At 37.6% G+C, this 20,070-nt stretch overlaps 1 protein-coding gene across 1 annotated transcript; it reads left to right on the forward strand.

The window, feature by feature from the left end:
• Positions 1-1,321: 1,321 nt before the first annotated feature.
• ADNP (activity dependent neuroprotector homeobox) lies at positions 1,322-19,821 on the forward strand (the record flags this gene model as incomplete). Its single annotated transcript, XM_082007365.1, has 4 exons — positions 1,322-1,481; positions 13,043-13,155; positions 14,714-14,806; positions 16,681-19,821. The coding sequence occupies exons 1-4, from the start codon at positions 1,439-1,441 to the stop codon at positions 19,819-19,821; spliced, it is 3,390 nt and encodes a 1,129-aa protein (XP_081863491.1). The 5' UTR covers positions 1,322-1,438.
• Positions 19,822-20,070: the final 249 nt, after the last annotated feature.

Genomic DNA, 20,070 nt, shown 5'->3' on the forward strand with positions numbered 1-20,070 from the left:
AAAGTACATTTGTTTCATTTTGTTTTAGGCTTTGCTTAAGTATTCTAATCTAGTAATTTTGTCCTTTCTGCAGTTTTCATTTTGATTAGACCTCTGCAAAACTCTCTTCTAAACAAAAATTCAAAACCAAACAGAAAACCCCAAACCTGGGCCACAACTGCAGTTTGACATTTCTGAAATGTTTTTCAGTGTGTACAGAAGAGAATTTAAAGGATATTAGTAAGAGTATAAATTTTTTCCGTGGTCTGCTTTGTTTTCTGTCATTTCAAAATTGCTGATTTTAACACCAGTAAATTTAAGATATGAATGTGTTGGATGACTACAGAGAAATGACCAAAAGTAAAACAATTTGCTAAAAGGTAGTCTTCATCGACACCTCTTTAAAAGCAAACAAACAAACAAAACAAACAAACAAAAAGCAGAACAACAAAACCAAAAAGCCCTGTTTGTCAGGAACGCTGTTGGCAGAAATTGGAAATAGTCACATTCTTTTTTCCTTTGTTCTAGTGAATAGCAAGACATAACATACTTGGAGGAAGTCTGAGTAGATGAGTCAGGACTTATTAACTGCAGTTAAATGTTTTGGCCAGGTTTCCCGAGGAAACAAAGCTTATACGATTTTTCAGATTGTGGCTTGTCTCCTAATCCTCCGCTCCATCCTCCCAGACAAGGAAAAAGTTGGCCGTTTTTAACCAAATTTGGTAGAGATGGAGGTCTGAAAAGATTAATAAGCACCTTAAGTTTCATTAAATGTAGATCTCCAGTAAGAGAAGCAGCTAAGGTTTGAACATTCACAACTATCCTATTGGCCTGTTCCTTCAATTGGATGCAGCAATGCCCAGTGGCTGCTGAAAACTCTGTGGGAGGAGTTGTAAGGGGGGGGAAAAGAAATCGTACTGCTTAGGCCCGGGATTGTAGGGGGTTGGTTGGCTTCTCAACATTGGATGTGCCCCAGCTGCAGAGGTGCCAGTTAGGTGTTGTGCCTGGAGCTGAACACAGCAACTTGCCTGTCATTATGTAATGTGGAGCTAGCAGAGGGTTATGAAAGAAAGAGAAGCAGCAGTAAAAATTATCTTGGCTTAGTATTTGAAGTATTCAGCTCCAAATGAGAGTTGTTGGTGCCTGACTGAGTGCATGTATAGTATATTATTCCATGGATACGATATTATTACAGGTACAGCAGCAGCTCATGATGCCCCGTAAAGCTTTTCTTTCCCAGAAAGAAAAGCAGGCTCGTGCCAGGGAAAGGGATATGTTAAAAAAGAGGAGGAGGCGACAAGACTATCTCAAAAGAAGCGTGGAGCCGCAGAAAAATGCAGAAACAATAAAATGGCACAGGGATGATGAGAAGAGGAGAGAAAATGAGCAAGTTAAGGACAAAGATATCAAGAAGCGGTGGAGACAGGATGAGAGAGAACGACGAAAGAATGTGGACGCTATGAATTGGCGCAGGGAAGATGAGAAGAGGGAAAATGAGCGAGGTAAGGACCAAGAAGGCCAAGAACCAGCAAAGAAAGGATGAGGAGGAGAGGGGGAAAGAGCGACGAAAGGACAGACTTTTTCCAGCAGCAGAGGGATGATGAGGGGGAGAGGGGAAAAGAGAGAGTAAGAACAGTACCAATTTTATAAGCATGTTCAGAAATAACAGACAGTATCTTTTAATTTAAAATGTATAGGAAATCTGCTTTAATGAATTACAGCTCTTACAGAGCTAATTATTTTCATAAGACAAGATTGATCTGAGTATAGATGTATACAAACTCAAAAAGTCACAATGGGATAGAAGAGGCTGGGTTTACACATTGCTTATGAAATTGTCTGGTTTGCACACATGCTCACACTTAATACTTTATTCAACAGTACAGGTGATAATACTGTGTTTCAGATCACCAAAAAGTTCAGGTTTTTCTCAATCTTCATAATATGTGTAAATGACCGCATTAGGAAAGGAAGGGTCAACCAAACGTGCTCGTAAGAGGACGTAAAACTGATATTTTATTCTTTTTAATAGTGTGCCCAAGAGATGGTTCTAATTGCATCTCTAGTTTTATTCTGAGGTAAATTAGTTAACAGAAGTTGTGTGGAAGTGTAAATCTCACAGAATACTTTTAAGAAGCAGTCTGTTCAAGAGATGCATGTGTTTGTCATTAAATCTAAGGTTTTGGCATCAAAATCAGTTGGAATCACAGATTTATTTGATAAATTCAGCTTGGCATCAAATCTGAAAAACTGACAAATAGTAGATGTTTACATTACAGTAGGAAGACCCCTTCTAAAGTTGCATTTTTATTAAATTTTATATAGGACTTTTTTACCTGGAGTTACACTTTTTTTTTTTTCCTGCAGTAGCCCTAAAATGTTAGTTGCAGGCTTAATGAACCAGCAATGGATTTATCCTGGATGAGAGTCTAGTCCTTTGGAAGTCCTTCTAGTCCAATTTAGAAATTTGAGCCCTTAGTGTGAAAGGGGTGGTGCCTTTGCACACATGATGGTAGTTTGCTCCCAGTTTTACAGCTGGGGATGTTGCAGCCTTTAGTGGAAGATTGGGTTGGTTTGCCTGCAGGGTGTTCACAGTACACATTGCGGGGAAGGGGCTGTCACACTTAAGCTTTGGTGAAATAGTGCCTCTTCTAAAGAGTAGTAGGGAACTAGCTATCTGGAAATGAGAAACTGATTCAATTGTCTGCATCTTTTGGCTTTTCTGTATTTGACATATGTTTGGTTTAGGATTAAATAGCTATACTACTTTTTTTTTATCCCATAAAAGTGTTTTGGCACCCCTCTTTTGACTGATCAGTTATGGTGAGGCAGCTTGGAAGTACATAACCACAGTAACAAAGAGAAGAGTTGTGTAATTAATAAGACTACCAACTCTTATGTGGCTGTGTACTGAATGTGGCTGAATAATTTTATTACTCAACGAAACCAAGATGATCAACATACTGAATATGCATAAAGCTTTTCTTTTTAGTGCTGATCCTTTCAGTTGACCCAAAAAATAAACTTACAGTGTTTAACGGGTAGGGTTGAGGGGTAAATGTGGCTTCTTATGAGTAACTTTATATATTTCGTTGTGGGGGGAAAATGCTCTCAAAATGAGTTACCAGTTTTCCACCTCTATGTTCCTGTGAGGTTTTCATTGTAGGCCTGGGAATCATCAGCTGGTAAAATAAATGGTACGTGATGAAAATTGATAAATGCATGTAAAAAAAAATTTTCTTCAAGGAGCCTTGTTTTTATAACTTTTTTCTCTCTTAATTTCTAAATTTCACTCAATACTCACTAGGAAAGTTTAATTTTGTAATTTTCCTTTCCTTGACTGACTGCTGCTTCTAACTGTTCTCAGCTCTGTGAACTAAAATAAACTTGGAACTATGATCATAAAATTTCCAGAGGAAATAAATGGAATAGCCAGATATTAACTTTCCAATTATTCTTCTAGTATCATCAGCAATGTTGACGACATACTTTTCTTGTATGTAAAAAAAAAAACGAAAAAACCCCCAAAAAAACAAAACAAAAAAACCAAACCACCAACTAACCAAAAAAACCCACAAAAAAATCCCACCTTACTGTAAAATTAAAAAAAATCATGTATTCCACTGGCTTGGTTCCGCCAGTGGACAGGTACTTCAGAAGAATCAGTGGCCATTGTAAGGAGCATTAGGATACCTAGCCTACTCATACAGGTTTGAGATGCCTGAATAAGAATAAAATGCACTAGGGACTAGGGGTGTTTTCTTTATAGATTTTGGGGATTCCATAACTGTTTTTTACTTGCCATTTCACAGTGATCTTCACAAACCTTGTTGAGTGAAGACATCTTCCTCAATGAAGTGTTTAGGGTTGCCTGCACTTCTGTGCTTGCTGGTCATGGAAGGCTTTCCTAATGGTACAACCTGACTGTGGTAGGAAGGAAATGGTGGAATTTTCAGTTAAGCATAAAGAGAAGAAAACCTAGACTGGTGCTGCCTTGGTTCCTTTACACAGAAAGATTTTCTCCCCGATTATTTCTTCAGGTTTTTAAACTATTTCTGGATGAAAACCACCATTTTACTAACAAGACCGTGACATTAGAAATATATTTGCTGCTTGTTAGAACTATAACAAAGCTCAAACATGAAGCACATTGAATAATGTTGTCCAAAAAAGAAAATTACATGAGGCAGATGTGGTATATTTGCTGAAGATTTTAGTTGAGAGAAAAAGGTTGTCTTGTTCCAAACCTGATGCATCTTTCCCAGAATCAGAATAGCATTGTTGCCTTGTGCGTGCGTTGAAGCTGTATACTAGAAGATCCTCTATTTTGTTGTTCTAGATAAAGTTGGCAGAGCTGAAATGGTCTAACATCTGTTACCTGATGGTGTCAGAGGTGCAAGGTAGCTCTTCTGAGGAGGTCCAAAATGCAAAAGATCTACTGGAGAATTACGATTTTAGTTACACTAAAATAGGAACAGCTTTTGGGGTCTAAAGACAGGTGGAAGCTTTCTCTCTTTTATCACCTCTGATAATTTGACAGATACGGGGTTTTTGCTGTTTTTCCCTCTTGTGTTTCTTATCCTCTCTCTCCTGGGTGCTTACCTTCCTGCAGGGTCATAGTTGTCAAGTTGTGAATACAGTGTATTGTGTGTATGAGATCAGTACTTCCCTCATAAGGGAGGACTATTTGCACTGAGAATAGGTAGCATAAGAAAATGTTAGCTGTTGCAATATAGAATTCTAAAACAGGCATGCAGTATTATATTTTACATTAATTACTTTTGCAAATAATTGCATAGTAATCTTTTTTTAACTCATCTTTTGACTCGGTTTTCTAGGTGGTTCCAGTCCCTTGGTAACTGATGTGTTAAAGGGCTGAACTGCATGGCCATGTTAACTTGAAGTGCTTGAAGCTGGCACAGTGAGGATAGTTTATTAAATGCTAAAAGTGGTTTAAAAATCAACTTAGAGTGGATTACTTGGAGTAACATAACAGGAGGATGTGTCAAAGTTGACATTCTGGATGTTTTTAGAATAGTGACTGCAATTGTTTCCATCTGGAATTTTAAGTGCTAGTAAGAGTAGCACATTGGTGAAGAGGTAATTTGGACCTGAAAGTCACTGCAAGTCTATCTGAATGCTAAAATCTGTTTAAAAAAAAAAAAAAGTGATATATTGAGAAATTTGGGATTTGTTGAAACTTTTCTGTGACTCTGAGGTGGCTAGTTTTTGGGCTAGACCTTGTTTCCTTTTTGCTTTTTTGTAATGCCATAAAAATTAGAAGTCTTGATTTCCCATGTCTTAGCATATTTGCACTGTTAAGTTCTTAAAATGAAGCAGAAATTTTCTCTAGTAATGGTTTGTCCCCCCTGTTCACTTGAATTATGTTTTTTCCTGATTATTGTTCACACTAGTGCTCCTGAGAGCATTTCAAGGTGTTACACAATTTTTTACCTACTAGTATTTTCTTTTACCAACTATGGCTGACTTGGTTAGAAAATTGAGTAGAGAGAAAAAGCCCTTTGCTGTGAAGCAATACTAACCTTGAAGTGAGGTCCCTTTTTTGTTCTTTGAAGACACTGAAAAAGCCTTTGATTGTAAACAGAAGAGGCACGATGTTGTTGCCTCTTTTGGCCTGTAGTATTAGTTGCTTCCTAAAACTTGGACATAATTATTAATTTAATTCAATCAGCCTATATTATGTCCTGACTCGCTCCCATTTCAGGATGTGATTCTATTGAGTGAACTGAAGTGCTGGTTCCTGTAGACTTCTCAAACTTCTGAAGTCTTTGTAGTCATTTTATGCCCTAATTTTGAGGTTATAAGATGCACATATCAGGACCGCACTTGAGATTAAATTCTTCCTTCTTGGGACTCTTACAGCCTGTTAAAAGCCAAAGACAGTGCTTCAGTTCTCCCAAGCACAATACCATGTACACACTTGGAGTTCTGTGACATCTCTAACTGTTGTTCCTCTGCTTACCTTGCAAATACTCCTTGCTTCTTCCAAAAAACCTTCCCTCCCGCCCCCCCCTGCAGGTTTTTGGATGAAGATCAGAGTGTGCTTCATTCACGCCTTTTTGTGAACGCATCTGCACTAGCTAGGAAACTTGTCTTAGCTTTTTGTTCATGCTTTGCATAGTGGCTGTTACCCATAGCAGTGAAATAGTACTGCATGAAGTTTGTCTAAAATAGGTCCTTGCATCTCCAAGATGTGACTGTGAAACAAAAACTGAGGTGCAGTGTTTCTAATTTAGTACTCTTTTATAGCTTGTCTTTTCTGCTTCCGCTTGGCTACTGAATTATTCTAGGAGTCAGTACCTGACTGTGGACTAGACCTTTGTATAAAGCTAAGTACTGCATAAATACAGAGCAAAAGAAGGTTCCAAATATTTCTTACACAGTCTGCTTATTTTACCATATTTTGTGACTGGTAGAGTCAGACATTTTGTGTACAAGCACACTAAAGACAAGTGAGATTTTATTAAATCAGTCTAATTTTTCAGAATTTCTTATAACTAGATTAGTAATCGCTTTTCTTAGGCACCTGAAGATACTACCTGGATATATCTAGTAAGGACAATTGTTGGTCTTGTTTTTAAGTAATCATTTATTCTCTCTACCCAGCTCCTTAGTGCAGATTGATGTGTAACTTAACTTACGAACAAGGGCTTCCCAGTGTATTTCTAGGTGGGACCCAACACTAGAAGTAGGAAACAGAAGGGCAGGCACAAACTTAATTCTTACTATGTTTGTTGAATCATGGACTTGAAAATAACTGGTTGACTTAGAGGCAGATCTCATTATTCCTGTTACTTAATGAGGATAAAAAATGCTCGGGTTTCTTTGTAGAACTATTTTTGCTGAACATATACGTGATCATCTTGACTATTTTTCTGTGAATGTGTGGAGAGATGCACATTCCCTTACAAAGAAAAGTTCTATAATGTATTAAATATCTGGGTCTTGTGCAGGAAAGAATAAGATAGAGTAGAACCATACAGGAAAACAATTAAAATCAGTTATGCCTTGGCTGCTATAAAACAGAATACATGGAAATACAGGATGTCCTGCTAATTAGAATCCTGGGCTGGAATTGTCATTGCTTGAGTGGTATAATGTCAGGATAAATGAATTCCTCCTTTATATAACAAATACATGCTGCTCAGCTTCTTTTGAAAGCTACTCCGACATCACAGAGAGAAGTTGTGTATTGAGCCTATAGTATTAGGTAAGTGGCACTTTAACCATCAGGGATTGGTAACCAATAGATCTGCAAAGCTTGAGCTGCTTGTGCCTAGTGAAAAGGCTTGTGCCTTTGATTTATCTTCACTGAAGTGCAGAGTACTGCACTTCATTTTTGGCATTTCAGTAGAAAATACTTCAGGAGAAATAGCATTAAACTAAACTATTTTAGGGAAGGATCAGTTGATCTGTGACCCTTTATTATGGGCCTGCTTTGCTGTGGGGGATGCTGGATGCAGTGGTAGCTTCAATGCCAGATCGGAGCACTAGTAGGTTTTGCAGTGCTGGATGCTGCATTCCTTAGTATTGTGTTCTGTTAAAATAATTACTTGGACCTAAGCTTCAGAGCGGTAGGAAGAAGCCCTGACAGTGCAAAAGAGATGTTCCAGGGGTCCTATCTTAAACATCAACTTTTGGTCAGATAAAGGATACCTCATTTCAAGAATAGCATTAATGTCTAAATGATGATTTGAGACACTTCTTAATCCCAGCTGGTTTAATGTCCACATTCAAGGATATGCCAGCAGTTTGTTGTGTATATTGCAATTACAATTTGAGTTACTTGCTGTACATGGAAATGAATGGAGATGCTAAAAGCTCTTTTTGTGGTCACAAAGCATAATAATATCAGACTGTATCTGGCTCTCCACTAATTACGATTAAATGGTCAAGAAACTTCCTAAATAAAATGAAGTGTATTTGCTTAAGGATGAGTTTTTTGTTAAGATTAGGTGAGTTGGATTCGGCTGTCAAGCAGAATTTGCAAAGTAAGGTTGATCTTCAGTTTTCAGCTGTGAAGATCTAATTATATCCTCTATTATGATGTGTTGCGATAGGAAGATTTGTCTTTAAGACTTGACTGTGAGGCAGGCAGAAGGGCAGAGGCAAGATTGTGCGGGTAGAATAGAGACCTTGTTTTCAGGCAGCCCTAAATAATTTGCTTTCTTTATCACTTGGGTTTATATGTATGTCATGGTGTATTTGGCATGTCCAGGTATATTAGAGCAATTAAGAGAAAGTATTTGATTCTTTTGGTGAAGAAGTTGTTAGTGGTGGTTTGTACTAAAATAAGCTGTTTGTTAATAAGCATTATTTTGAGACTTCTGTCTGACTTTCAAGTTCACAAGTGATTATTGCCTAAAGATAAACTCTGTACTGACTCTCACTTTGTAAGAAAAAAAAAAAAATTGTTTCTTTACCAGCAAAATTGAGTATATTCTTCAAGTGGGGACTTTGGTTTTAAAGAAAACAGCACAGCTTGCTAGAAATTTTAAAATGTAATGTTTTCAGGCACTGGTGTTTCTACAGTTATTAAGAACTTGGGCTATTCTAGAATAAAATTATTAGGACATTATCTCCCTGGATTTGAAGTTCACTTGAAAATATTCATTCAAATCCTGAACATACTTGACTATGCTGCTTCATATAATTTTTAATGGAAAAAATTGAGCTTACAGCTAGCTATGAAGAAGCTACTGAAAGCATTACTGCACCAATGCATTACAGCGAGAGCCACACTTACTCAGTTGCCCTTAGAAAACAGGAATTAGTGGAGCCATGATTAATTTCTTGGCTACATTAATATTTTTTACTATTGCTCTACGAACTGCAGCAGCAAGAACTTTTAATAAATGGATGTTCTTGAGGCTAAATTAAAAAAAAAAAAAAGATGCTGTGCTTTGAAAGCAAACTTGTGTTACTTCATTGTAGCTTAGTATTCAGAGCCACTGAGCCTTCCCAGTTCTGGTTAGGGAAGAGAGGGAATAGAATGTTAAGGAAGAATATTTTCTTTCCAATTTGTGATCTATGTTTAAGGATGTAAGTCCACTGTGTGCACTGTGGTATTTTTTGTTTTCCTATTAATGCAGTTCTAGTATCACAAAAGTCAGATCTGTTTTAAGTCATGAAAAAAGTGACAGTGGGCTCAGCATTGAAAGCTATTTTGTAGTGACTGGTCTAGGAGAAGAAACTGCAGGTTGGAGTTGTTTCTTCCATCTGGAAATGTTAAGCTTCACTTACTGTTTCAACTGCAGATCAAAAATAGAAAAAATGCTACTATTTGGAAATTGCAAGTAGGACACAACCTTATTAAGCCATTTGCATTAATCAGTAGAATAGTTAGGAGTTTAAATTCTTAGGCAACAGCTTTTTTTCCCATTAGTCTTTACCATATTTTAAACAGATTTGTTACTAATATTTCACAAAACTGGCATTGCTGATCCTCAGCCCTGTTGTCAAATATTTTCAATTACTATTCATGTCTTTGAAGTGGACCTGGCTCAACTTTAAGCTATATTAGATGTTGTTTTTACAATTGAAGCAAAATTGCAACCTTCAACTAATATTTTTAGTCAAGGAGATCTCAGTTCTATTTGAAGTAACTAAACTAATTGTAATATTGCCCTGAAATATGTAAATGTAGTCTTAATTTTTTTAATACAACAATTTCTCAATACAAATTCCTATTTGCAAGGTAAATATCCGTTACTATTTTCAAAAGCTCTTCCACCATTTATGTGCTTATACTTTGTCATAAATGGTATTATTTTTATTTTACTTCATCCAAAAGCATGTTAAGTAATAGTACAAATAACAGGATACAGCATCAGCCCAGAGGTGGCTTACACAGTAAAACTAGTATCACAGTATGGGCAAGGACAGGTAGGAAAGCAGGGTGGAACTTGGCACATTCTTAGTTACTTAACTGAAGCCTAAGATGCAGTACAGAGTTATAAAAATCTAATGTGTGTTGAAAGTGTTTTTCTTAAACTTCTGTACAATGTATGCCTTTAGAAAGAGCTTTTAATACAAAGAGGAAAGGAACATGGATAAATTCAGAATTTTATCCAAAAATCTGATAAAGGAACCATAAGCTTAAATGCAGATTTCAATAATTGATTTGCCTGAGTCAGTTGTCAAAGTAACAAGAAGTTGGACACTCAAATTTAAACCTTATTTTCTAGTCCTTTTTGAGGATTAAAAATAATTCACTGGGCAGGAGTGAGTAACATTCTGAAAGGATGACCTGAATCACTCTAATTATTTGGACAATCATATTTGCTCTTGCATAGAAAGGGAGAATGTCTTAGGCCTGGATATTGTTTATAATTGCAGATGAAATATTTGATTTTATAAAAGTACAGATGAGAATGGATACATCAAAAAAAAGAGCAGTTCACGATTTCCCGCACAGTCATTCGAGGCTTTAGAGGGAATAACTGGTAAGACAGAGTAGTTTACTGCCATGATCTGTTTAATCCTTGCCTTCTCTGAGATGGCCAAGAATGCCTGTAGAAGTGTTCTTGATAGCTTGAGTAGGGTTCATATCATGAGACTTTAAAGTGAATCTACCAATAAGGTATTTCACTAGAATGCTAATTCTGCATAGTTCTGAAGTGGCTTGAGTTTCCCTAAAATGAGAAGTGCCAGATAAGATACAGAACATAACCATTTTTCATATGAACTTAATTCTAAATTTTCTCCAATTCTAATCCTTTTCACTGAGACTAGAGTTATGTGAAGAAATCAAGATGTTTGCAATTATACTAAATTCTCTTAACAAGTGTTACTTGGATTAAATTAATACACAACATTGAAATACTTTTTCTTCTGGCCTATGTTGTTTGAAAATTACTGTCATTAGTCACTTTGCATGATGTGTCTAAGTAACTTCATTATTGCAAATACTGCAACTGAGTAATTTGGAATCCCTGAGATTTATAGACAAGGTCTAAACTTTTTTTTTCCCCTTTGTTTTCATATATGGGTGTTAAAATGACACTATATTTGCTTCTGGTAATGTGTGACAGTGGCCAGCCTGATACAAGTACCAAAATCCTTAATGATCAGAGTTGCTTTGGTACTTCTGAAAATTTTCCTGTAGATCTTTTTATAAAGTCAGGCTTGTTTCCACTTAGTTTCTAATTTATAGTTGTGATATGAATCCTAAATGTCATGATAGCTTTCTGCTCTTATCCAGAAGCTATTTCTGAATTTATTGAATTTGAAGAGACTAGAGCCTAGCAACACATGCTAGCAGCACTACTTGTAGATTGTGAGACTGATTGAAGTGGTTTGTATTAGCACTGTTACAGGCTGAACTTTTCAGGTTTGTTTATTTCTGAAAGGAAACAGTGGTGTTGGTGGGAATCATGGAATACTAAGTTGTTAGTGACTGTCTTAAAGCATTACCTAGTAAAGGTTGGTAGGAGTAGGAAAATAAAAAGGCTAGTGTGTAAACAGACAAGTAATACTTCAAGGATTATGCATAATAGTGCATATAGAAGGGTTGGTTTTGATCAAAGACTCTCAGTTGTTGTAGTTACAACCCATATCCTTTGTACTTGGAGAAAATTTCATAGTAAGCTCTTTGTAGACCAGCAGTTGCCCTTGATCTCATGATAAAAGGGGAGATTTTTGTCTAACTCAAATATTTAATGGCTGTGAACTTCTGTTAACTCTGGATTCTAGGGCTTCTGTTTGAAAGCATTAAAAAATATTTTCAAGCTTCTAACAAAAAAGTAGTCCATTTTTAATCGATGTAGGTAGTCTTTGGCCTTACAGTAGATTAAGTTGGTGATACAAATCAAACCTTCTATTGTTCAAAGAAAGCAACATTTCTGAATTGGCTCACGAAAATATTAATGATCAAAAATGCAGCTTTTATCTTCTGTGGTGATATTCTTTATGCAACAGGCATTGGATTGTTAAAGCCTAGGGAACAAGATAACAACTCTGACACCTCCTTGCTATTTAAGAAGCTTCCTCCCCTTGTTCTTTGAGAAAAGCCTACCTTTTTATTGCTGGCTCCACCCCCTCTCACTTCCAAAATAACTGTACGTTGTCAGGGACCTTCACATTTCTGCCATTTTGCACCTTAAAGTGCAGATGACTTGTTGGTGATGGCTCTGTAGCTGTGCAAGCGCTTACCATAATGATGGCAGCATGCAGACTGAGAATTCCTGATTACACAAAATAAGAGTAGTTATTAGTGTTAGGAAGAAATCTTAGTGGTAATGGTTGAATCTGGGAATCCACATACCTTAAAATTTTAGATTTTCTCTTAGCTGGATAGCCCCAGTCATTAGCGGGCAGTTTAATTGGTATTAGCTATCTCTGTGTGGGGAACTGAAAGGGAGGGTTGTCTTGTAGGCTGAAAATACCCAGCTACACTTAGAGGTGTTAAGCCATCTTGTGTACTTTTTCCAGTGATTCTATCTCTGAAGGGCTCTAACCAAGCCTCCAGATCCCGTCTTAATAAAGGAAGAATATATGCCAAACAGCTTGTCAGCCATTTAAAGCTATAAATACAGTAAATGGAGGAAACAGTATTAATTTCTTACCCTACCTACAGCTGAATGCAAGAAACCTCTTTCTCACTGAAGAGATACTATTAAATCTATTACAAGACTGACACAAACCTTGAAGCTCAACTTACCAGTTTTCGATTTTCAAATCAGGATACCTATGCACAAAAAATAAATTGAGTTGTTAAGTACTTCAGCACAGGAGGTAAACTTCATGTAAATACAGACACTTAAAAAAAGAAGTTCTTTCCAGATGCAGTTGATTACTCCTGCAGCAGTTGTTACATCAGTTTGTTGGTTTAAGTGCTCTCTTAAGTTTGTCAATATCTAGCTTTCTGGCCAGCCTCATTTAAGAACAAATCAGACAGAAAATGTGGTAGTTTCTTAGTTAATGGTACAGCTCTGCTACTGAGTTATATGGGTAAAATGAGACAGAAAATTACTAACTGTTGAACACTATCAGACAAAACACATTTGACTTAAACCTTTTCTCTTACTTTCTTTTTCAATAGAAACTATGTTCCAACTTCCTGTCAACAACCTTGGCAGTTTAAGAAAGGCCCGGAAAACTGTGAAAAAAATACTTAGTGACATTGGTTTGGAATACTGTAAAGAACATATAGAAGTAAGTATGATGCCTCCCAAGTGTTGTAGCTAGGGGTAAAATGCTCCAATTTTAATGGGACTGTGAGGTCTTTGGTGTATGGCTTCCTTTTTTTTAAGACCCATTTCACAAAATGTTAAATTTTTACTGTGAATTTTGAAGGAATCCCTTGTATTCTGTTCCCACACCATACTCATTTGTTCTCACCAGCTTCTGAGAATGATTCTGGGATTCCATTTGAGCCTTCTTGTTCAGGCGTTGCTACCCCCTGCGTTGCTTTTTAAGTTCTACACAAAGTATGACTTAATTAGTAACTTGAGCTAAAAAATGTACCCGTAAACGCTTTTTAGTGGAGACAAGATACACTTCAGGCTATATGTGACTGACCTGATACATATTGAAGGTAGGTTGTCTTTTGTTTATGTTGGAATCTTAAAAATAGCATTTGCTAACTGAACATCTAGGAATGAAGCAAGAACTAGGTGCGGTATAGGATGTTCTTGGGGGACAGAAGATGGTTCTGAGGTTTTCATCAAGTGTTTGTCAGTGCTCACAGTAGGTCATCAAGTTACAAAATCACTTCTGTACCTGTTACCCTTCCCTTCTAGGAAGTATTTGTGCTACTCTTCTGGACAAACTTCATCACTGTCGTCTCAAAAGTACAGCTTTCTTTCCTGAACACTAACTTCTGTACTGTCAGTTCACACACTTTAACTCTCTAAGAATACTCAGCAAATTATGACCTGTTTGCTTTGGCTTTTCTGTTAGTGTCTCTTTAAAGACCATTTAAGTGAAATTGCACAAGAAAAAGAAACACCAGTCACTCCTGCTCAGAAACTTTGTGGAGCAAGTATAATTTTTAAGGGCAAAATTCTGAACCGGGAGAACATTACTTTCAGTATTCATTTCAGTAGAAATACTGGTTTTGAGTCCTTATGTGCTGCTGACTTACATGCCAAAGATGAAATGCCAAAGTACTTAATGAAAAAAAAAAATCTAATAGGAATTGGGCTTCTTGGACATCATACATGTAGTCAAACTTGTAAAACTTTTTTATCTGACTTCCTGTGTGAAATTAAAACTAATAAAAACAAAACCAAATCAAACATCCACCCCGCAAAAAAAAGAACCACAACCAAAAAAAGAAAACAAAAAACCACACACACAAAAACCCAAAAATAAACACAAACCAAACAAAAAAAAACCCAAACAAACAAAAAAATCAAGAGTTCTGGTAAAGCATCTATATGACCCTAAATGTTTAGCAGTAGCCCAGGAATACATTTTTCCATGAATGCTTTTGAAAATGGGGCAGGTACATAATTACAATCTTGGGTTAATTAGAAGGATTAGTATTGAAAATAGGTCTTGAGGTGTTTTGTGATATGGAGACTATTTAAAACTCTTCACCTCCGAAGAGGTGCATCTGAAATACCCACATTTCCTTGAATTAATGATATCTACTGTTTGCCAGCAGCACTTGAGAGGACTGCATGGATGCTTACAAGAGTTGCTTAAGGGAGCAGTTGGTCTTTGGTTTTGATTCTCTGTACTCTCTTCCCGTCTTCCCCTTCTCCAGGATTTTAAGCAGTTTGAACCTAATGATTTTTATTTGAAAAACACTACATGGGAGGATGTAGGATTGTGGGACCCATCGCTTACAAAAAATCAGGTTGGTAATAGTTTATGTTGACACATCTGATTCTGAAGATGGTTCTTACTAAAGGGCGTTTCACAGATATGCCAAGAGCTTTTCCTGCAGCTTTACCCATTGATCTTCATTTGTCATCCTGGTCTTTGTCGTAGCAGTATGGATAGCCAAGTGCTGGAGAACTGATAGGCCAAGAAATCTTACTCAGCCTTTGACAACTGCATATTAAGAGCCCATCTGTTTTCAAGCTTAGCACAATTTCACCATCCTTCTAGTCAAAAGATCAACAATTTTGTACAGTTTGTGATAAATTTTTTACCTTCCCTTAAGTGTTTCATTATATGTTTTCGTCATTTCAGAAAAACTTTAAATGAACATACTTAACTCGCACTATTGTTGTGGCTCTGTTAGCTGTCTGTCACATCTGAGGATTCTCATAATCTGACTATGTCTGAGGTTTGGTTTAGTCATACATAGTTCTATACAGCACAGTGAAGTGATGCTGGAAGTCTTACTTTTTAAATGTTTCTGAGCCAGTAATAAAGGAGATTTTAATTGAGCTAGAAGTGGAGGTTGGAAATAATACTGTAATAGTGATATTATTTGATTCTGATTAAACACATTTAAAGCAAGTCGTGTGCACTGCAGTAGCCTCTACCGATGGTACAATATAATACCAGCACTGACAGAACAGTGAGAAGGTGAGAAATATCTCTACAAACTAAACCCTCTTTTGGCATCTGAAAGATCAGTTATTGCTCTTACAGGAAATGGGAACCTGTATTATGATGGATTCTTAGTTTAGTGTTAATCTAAAAAGGTTCCTTTATTACTGTGTTCCATAAAATACACTGTTGTCCTTTTTTCTAGTTAATTCCAGAATAAAAATTGTAATGTAAAAGGAGGCAGCTTTTGTTTAGTTTGTTTTGTTGTAACTTGGCTCCAGCCTAACAGATGTCTGAGGCTTCAGAAGGTGGACAGAAGCATATATTCCTACTTACTTATGCAGAGGGAGAGTGCAACTCTCCATCCACTTCAGATGATCTATGTGTAGCTTGATGCACAAGACTTGTTTTGACAATCATGATGAATGCCTGTAACTATTTGAATTTCATGTCTTACCTCATCTGAAATGCCAGGTTGCTTGTGGCTATCTCTAAGGCCAATGTAACTTTAGTTTCTTTACAACAGTTGACAAGAACTTCATCGGCAACATGTTAAATATAACAAAGATAAAGGGTGCAGGGAAGCACATTTTTTTTTTCCCTGATTGAAGATTGTTTTAAAAATCAGGTTTGTACTTTGATCAGAAGGAAAGGCTTGGTGGCTTTAAGGTCTTGTGTGGCCTTAGTATATGTCTTGGTAAGCTTAAATCAATTTGTTCACCAAAACTAAGTTTTGAAGAATGCCTTTTATATTGAGGTTTGTAATGGATTAAGACACTGAAAGCTAAAGTTATATATCCATCTTCTATCTATAAATTGTTGGCAGATTTTGATGTTCTACTCAAACAATCATGAATGCCATTTGCCCCCAGAAATGAGCTTACAGTGAACTTACTCATGCAGCTCAGCTGCAGGGAATGAGGCTTTTTCTTTGACTGGTGGAGAAAGATGCTTGTGATTTATCCTTGCACACTGAGTTTATGGTTAAATTCTTGAGGGACCTCTAAATTGGCACTTGCCACATCACATGCATTTTCAGAGGATAAACTTTTCAGGGCCTGATCTGCAGGCCAAAAATTGGAGAGAAGAAATTAATCTAAAGGTTTGAAGCTGTTGCAGTGGGTCTTGAGACTATTATTTAGAAACGTTACTGTTTGAGAAGGTCATGGATGTTGTTGTTCTAAAAACTGCTTTTCAATATTTAGTTCCTGCTTTGTTCTTTGTTTTAAGGACTATCGGACAAAGCCCTTTTGCTGCAGTGCATGTCCGTTTTCCTCGAAGTTCTTTTCAGCGTACAAAAGCCACTTCCGGAATGTTCATAGTGAAGACTTTGAAAATAGGATTCTCCTTAATTGTCCTTACTGTACTTTCAATGCGGACAAAAAGACTTTGGAAACGCACATTAAAATATTTCATGCTCCAAATGCCAATACACCAAGTGGAGGCATCAGCACTTTTAAAGATAAAAACAAACATGATAGCCTTAAACCTAAGCAGGCTGACAGTGTAGAACAAGCTGTTTATTACTGTAAGAAGTGCACTTACCGAGATCCTCTCTATGAAATAGTTAGAAAGCACATTTACAGGGAACATTTTCAGCATGTTGCTGCTCCTTACATAGCGAAGGGAGGTGAAAAGTCACTCAATGGTGCAGTTCCGTTAAGTTCCAGTACCCGAGAGGAGGGTAGTATTCACTGCAAACGATGCCTTTTTATGCCGAAATCATATGAAGCTTTAGTACAGCATGTTATCGAAGACCACGAACGTATAGGATATCAGGTAACAGCAATGATAGGTCACACCAATGTAGTGGTTCCAAGATCTAAACCTTTGATGCTAATAGCTCCAAAACCACAGGATAAAAAGCCTATGGGACTCCCTCAGAGGATGGGTCCCCTTTCCCCTGGAAGTGTTCGATCCCTTTCGTCACAACAGATGATGAACAGACTCACAATACCAAAGCCTACGTTAAATTCCACAGGAGTGAATATGATGTCAAATGTTCACCTACAACAAAACAATTATGGGGTCAAATCAGTACCGCCAAGTTATGTTGGTCAGCCAGGGGGAAGGCTAAACTTAAGTGGTAATGCACCAGTTTCTATTCCACAGCAATCGCAAACAATGAAACAGTTTTCAACAAGTGGCAATGGAAGGCCTTATACTCTTGGAGGGGAACAGAGATCACAGGCCTCAGCAAGATACTCTCTTCAGTCTGCCAATTCATCTTCTCTTTCATCAGCTCAGTTGAAACAGACGTCGTTATCTCAGTCACAGGCAGCTTCAAGAGTATTAGGTCAGTCTGGCTCAAAATCTCCTGTAGCTGCTACAGGTCCTTCTGCTGTCAATACATCATCCACTCAGAAGTGGAAAATCTGTACAATCTGTAATGAGCTCTTTCCTGAAAACGTGTATAGTGTCCACTTTGAAAAGGAGCACAAGGCTGAAAAGGTGCCTGCGGTAGCTAACTATATCATGAAAATACACAATTTCACTAGCAAATGTCTATACTGTAATCGCTATTTACCCACTGATACATTGCTTAATCATATGTTAATACATGGTCTGTCTTGTCCGTATTGCCGTTCAACCTTCAATGATGTTGAAAAGATGGCCGCTCATATGCGGATGGTTCATGTTGATGAAGAAATGGGACCTAAAACTGATTCCACGCTAACCTTTGATTTGACATTGCAGCAGGGTAGTCACACGAATATACATCTTCTTGTAACCACCTACAACCTGAGAGATGCTCCTGCTGAATCTGTAGCTTACCATGCTCAGAATACTCCCCCAGTTCCTCCGAAACCACAGCCGAAAATCCAGGAGAAGTCTGATGTACCTGTAAAAAGTTCTCCACAAGCAGCAGTTCCTTACAAAAAAGATGTGGGGAAAACTCTCTGTCCTCTGTGCTTCTCAATCCTAAAAGGACCCATCTCTGATGCACTTGCGCATCATCTACGGGAGAGGCATCAAGTAATTCAGACAGTTCATCCAGTTGAGAAAAAGCTGACCTACAAATGCATTCATTGCCTTGGTGTATATACTAGTAACATGACTGCCTCAACTATAACACTGCACCTTGTTCATTGCAGAGGTGTTGGGAAGACTCAGAATGGCCAGGACAAAGGTACTTCATCATCTCGGCTAAGTCAGTCTCCAGCTGTAGCACCTGTAAAACGTACTTACGAACACATGGAATTCTCACTAATGAAGAAAAGGAAAATGGATGATGATGACTCTCCCTCTGCCTTTGAGGAGAAGCCTGAAGAACCTGTAGTTCTAGCATTGGACCCCAAGGGTCATGAAGATGATTCCTATGAAGCCAGGAAAACATTTCTTACTAAATATTTTAACAAGCAACCATATCCCACTAGGAGAGAGATTGAAAAGCTGGCTGCCAGTTTGTGGCTATGGAAATCTGATATTGCGTCTCATTTTAGTAACAAAAGGAAGAAATGTGTTAGAGATTGTGAAAAATACAAACCTGGTGTGCTGCTTGGTTTCAATATGAAAGAGTTAAACAAGGTCAAACATGAAATGGATTTTGATGCTGAATGGCTGTTTGAAAACCACGATGAAAAGAATTCCAGAGTCAATGTTAGTAAGACTGTTGATAAAAAAATAAACTTAGAAAAAGACAATGAAAGTTCCTCAGACAGCTATGAAAATATAGAGGAGGAATACAATGAAAGCGGTAGTCCGTTTGGTCAGCGTATTTCTGACATTGGTGGGAAAACCTCTTCTGACAGCATAGTGGAGAACCCAGAGGACAGCATATCCAAGGAAATCATTGAAGAAAATACATTACAGTCTCCAGAGAAGTCTGATCAAAAACAAGAGGAGAGCTCTAAATATGAAGAGATTATTTCTGCTGAAGAACCCACAAAACTGGTAGGTGATGTTTCAGATAGCGAAGGTGATCAGGATGATCAAGATGATGCTGTTGAATGGAAAGATGGAGCTTCGCAGTCTGACAGTGGGCCTGGTTCTCAGCAGGTGTCTGATTTTGAAGATAATACATCGGAAGTAAAACCAGAAGTGTGGACAGATGAATCCTCCCAAAGTGAAGATGCTGGTAGCAGTAAACCGACTGTTGAGACAAAAGGGGGTGGATCGGAAAGTGATGAAGAACAGTCAAAGTGGAAGAATCGTTCCTATGGAAAAGTAGAAGAGTTTTGGTCTAAGGACCAGTCGCAATGGAAAAATGCATCAGAGATTGAGGAGAGCTTGTCAAATCAGCAGATGGAATGGCAGAATAGCACAATTGACAGTGAGGATGGAGATCAGTTTGACAGTGTGACTGACGGAGTGGCAGAACCGATGCATAGCAGCTTAACTGGCGTGGAGCTGAGTAGCCAGCAAGCATAAGCTGCTTGATTCACAAGTGTCAGTAAGACGATCCAATCTACAACTGTCCACACACTTGCATTTCAGTATGACTGCTAAGCTTAAATTCTAACTGGTACTGCCTTTCGAGTGCTAGGTCATGGCATGTGGTGGTTGTGGCCACTATTATTATTCCAGTGGTTATTTAAGGATGCTGTTGGCTAATCTTGCTTGAGAAAACCTGCTGGGATGAGCACAGTAACTTAATGTGAAAACGGATAAGCTGGTGGC

This window comes from Phaethon aethereus (genome assembly GCF_964289735.1).
Source record: "Phaethon aethereus genome assembly, chromosome: 16".
Classification (NCBI taxonomy): Eukaryota; Metazoa; Chordata; class Aves; order Phaethontiformes; family Phaethontidae; genus Phaethon; species Phaethon aethereus.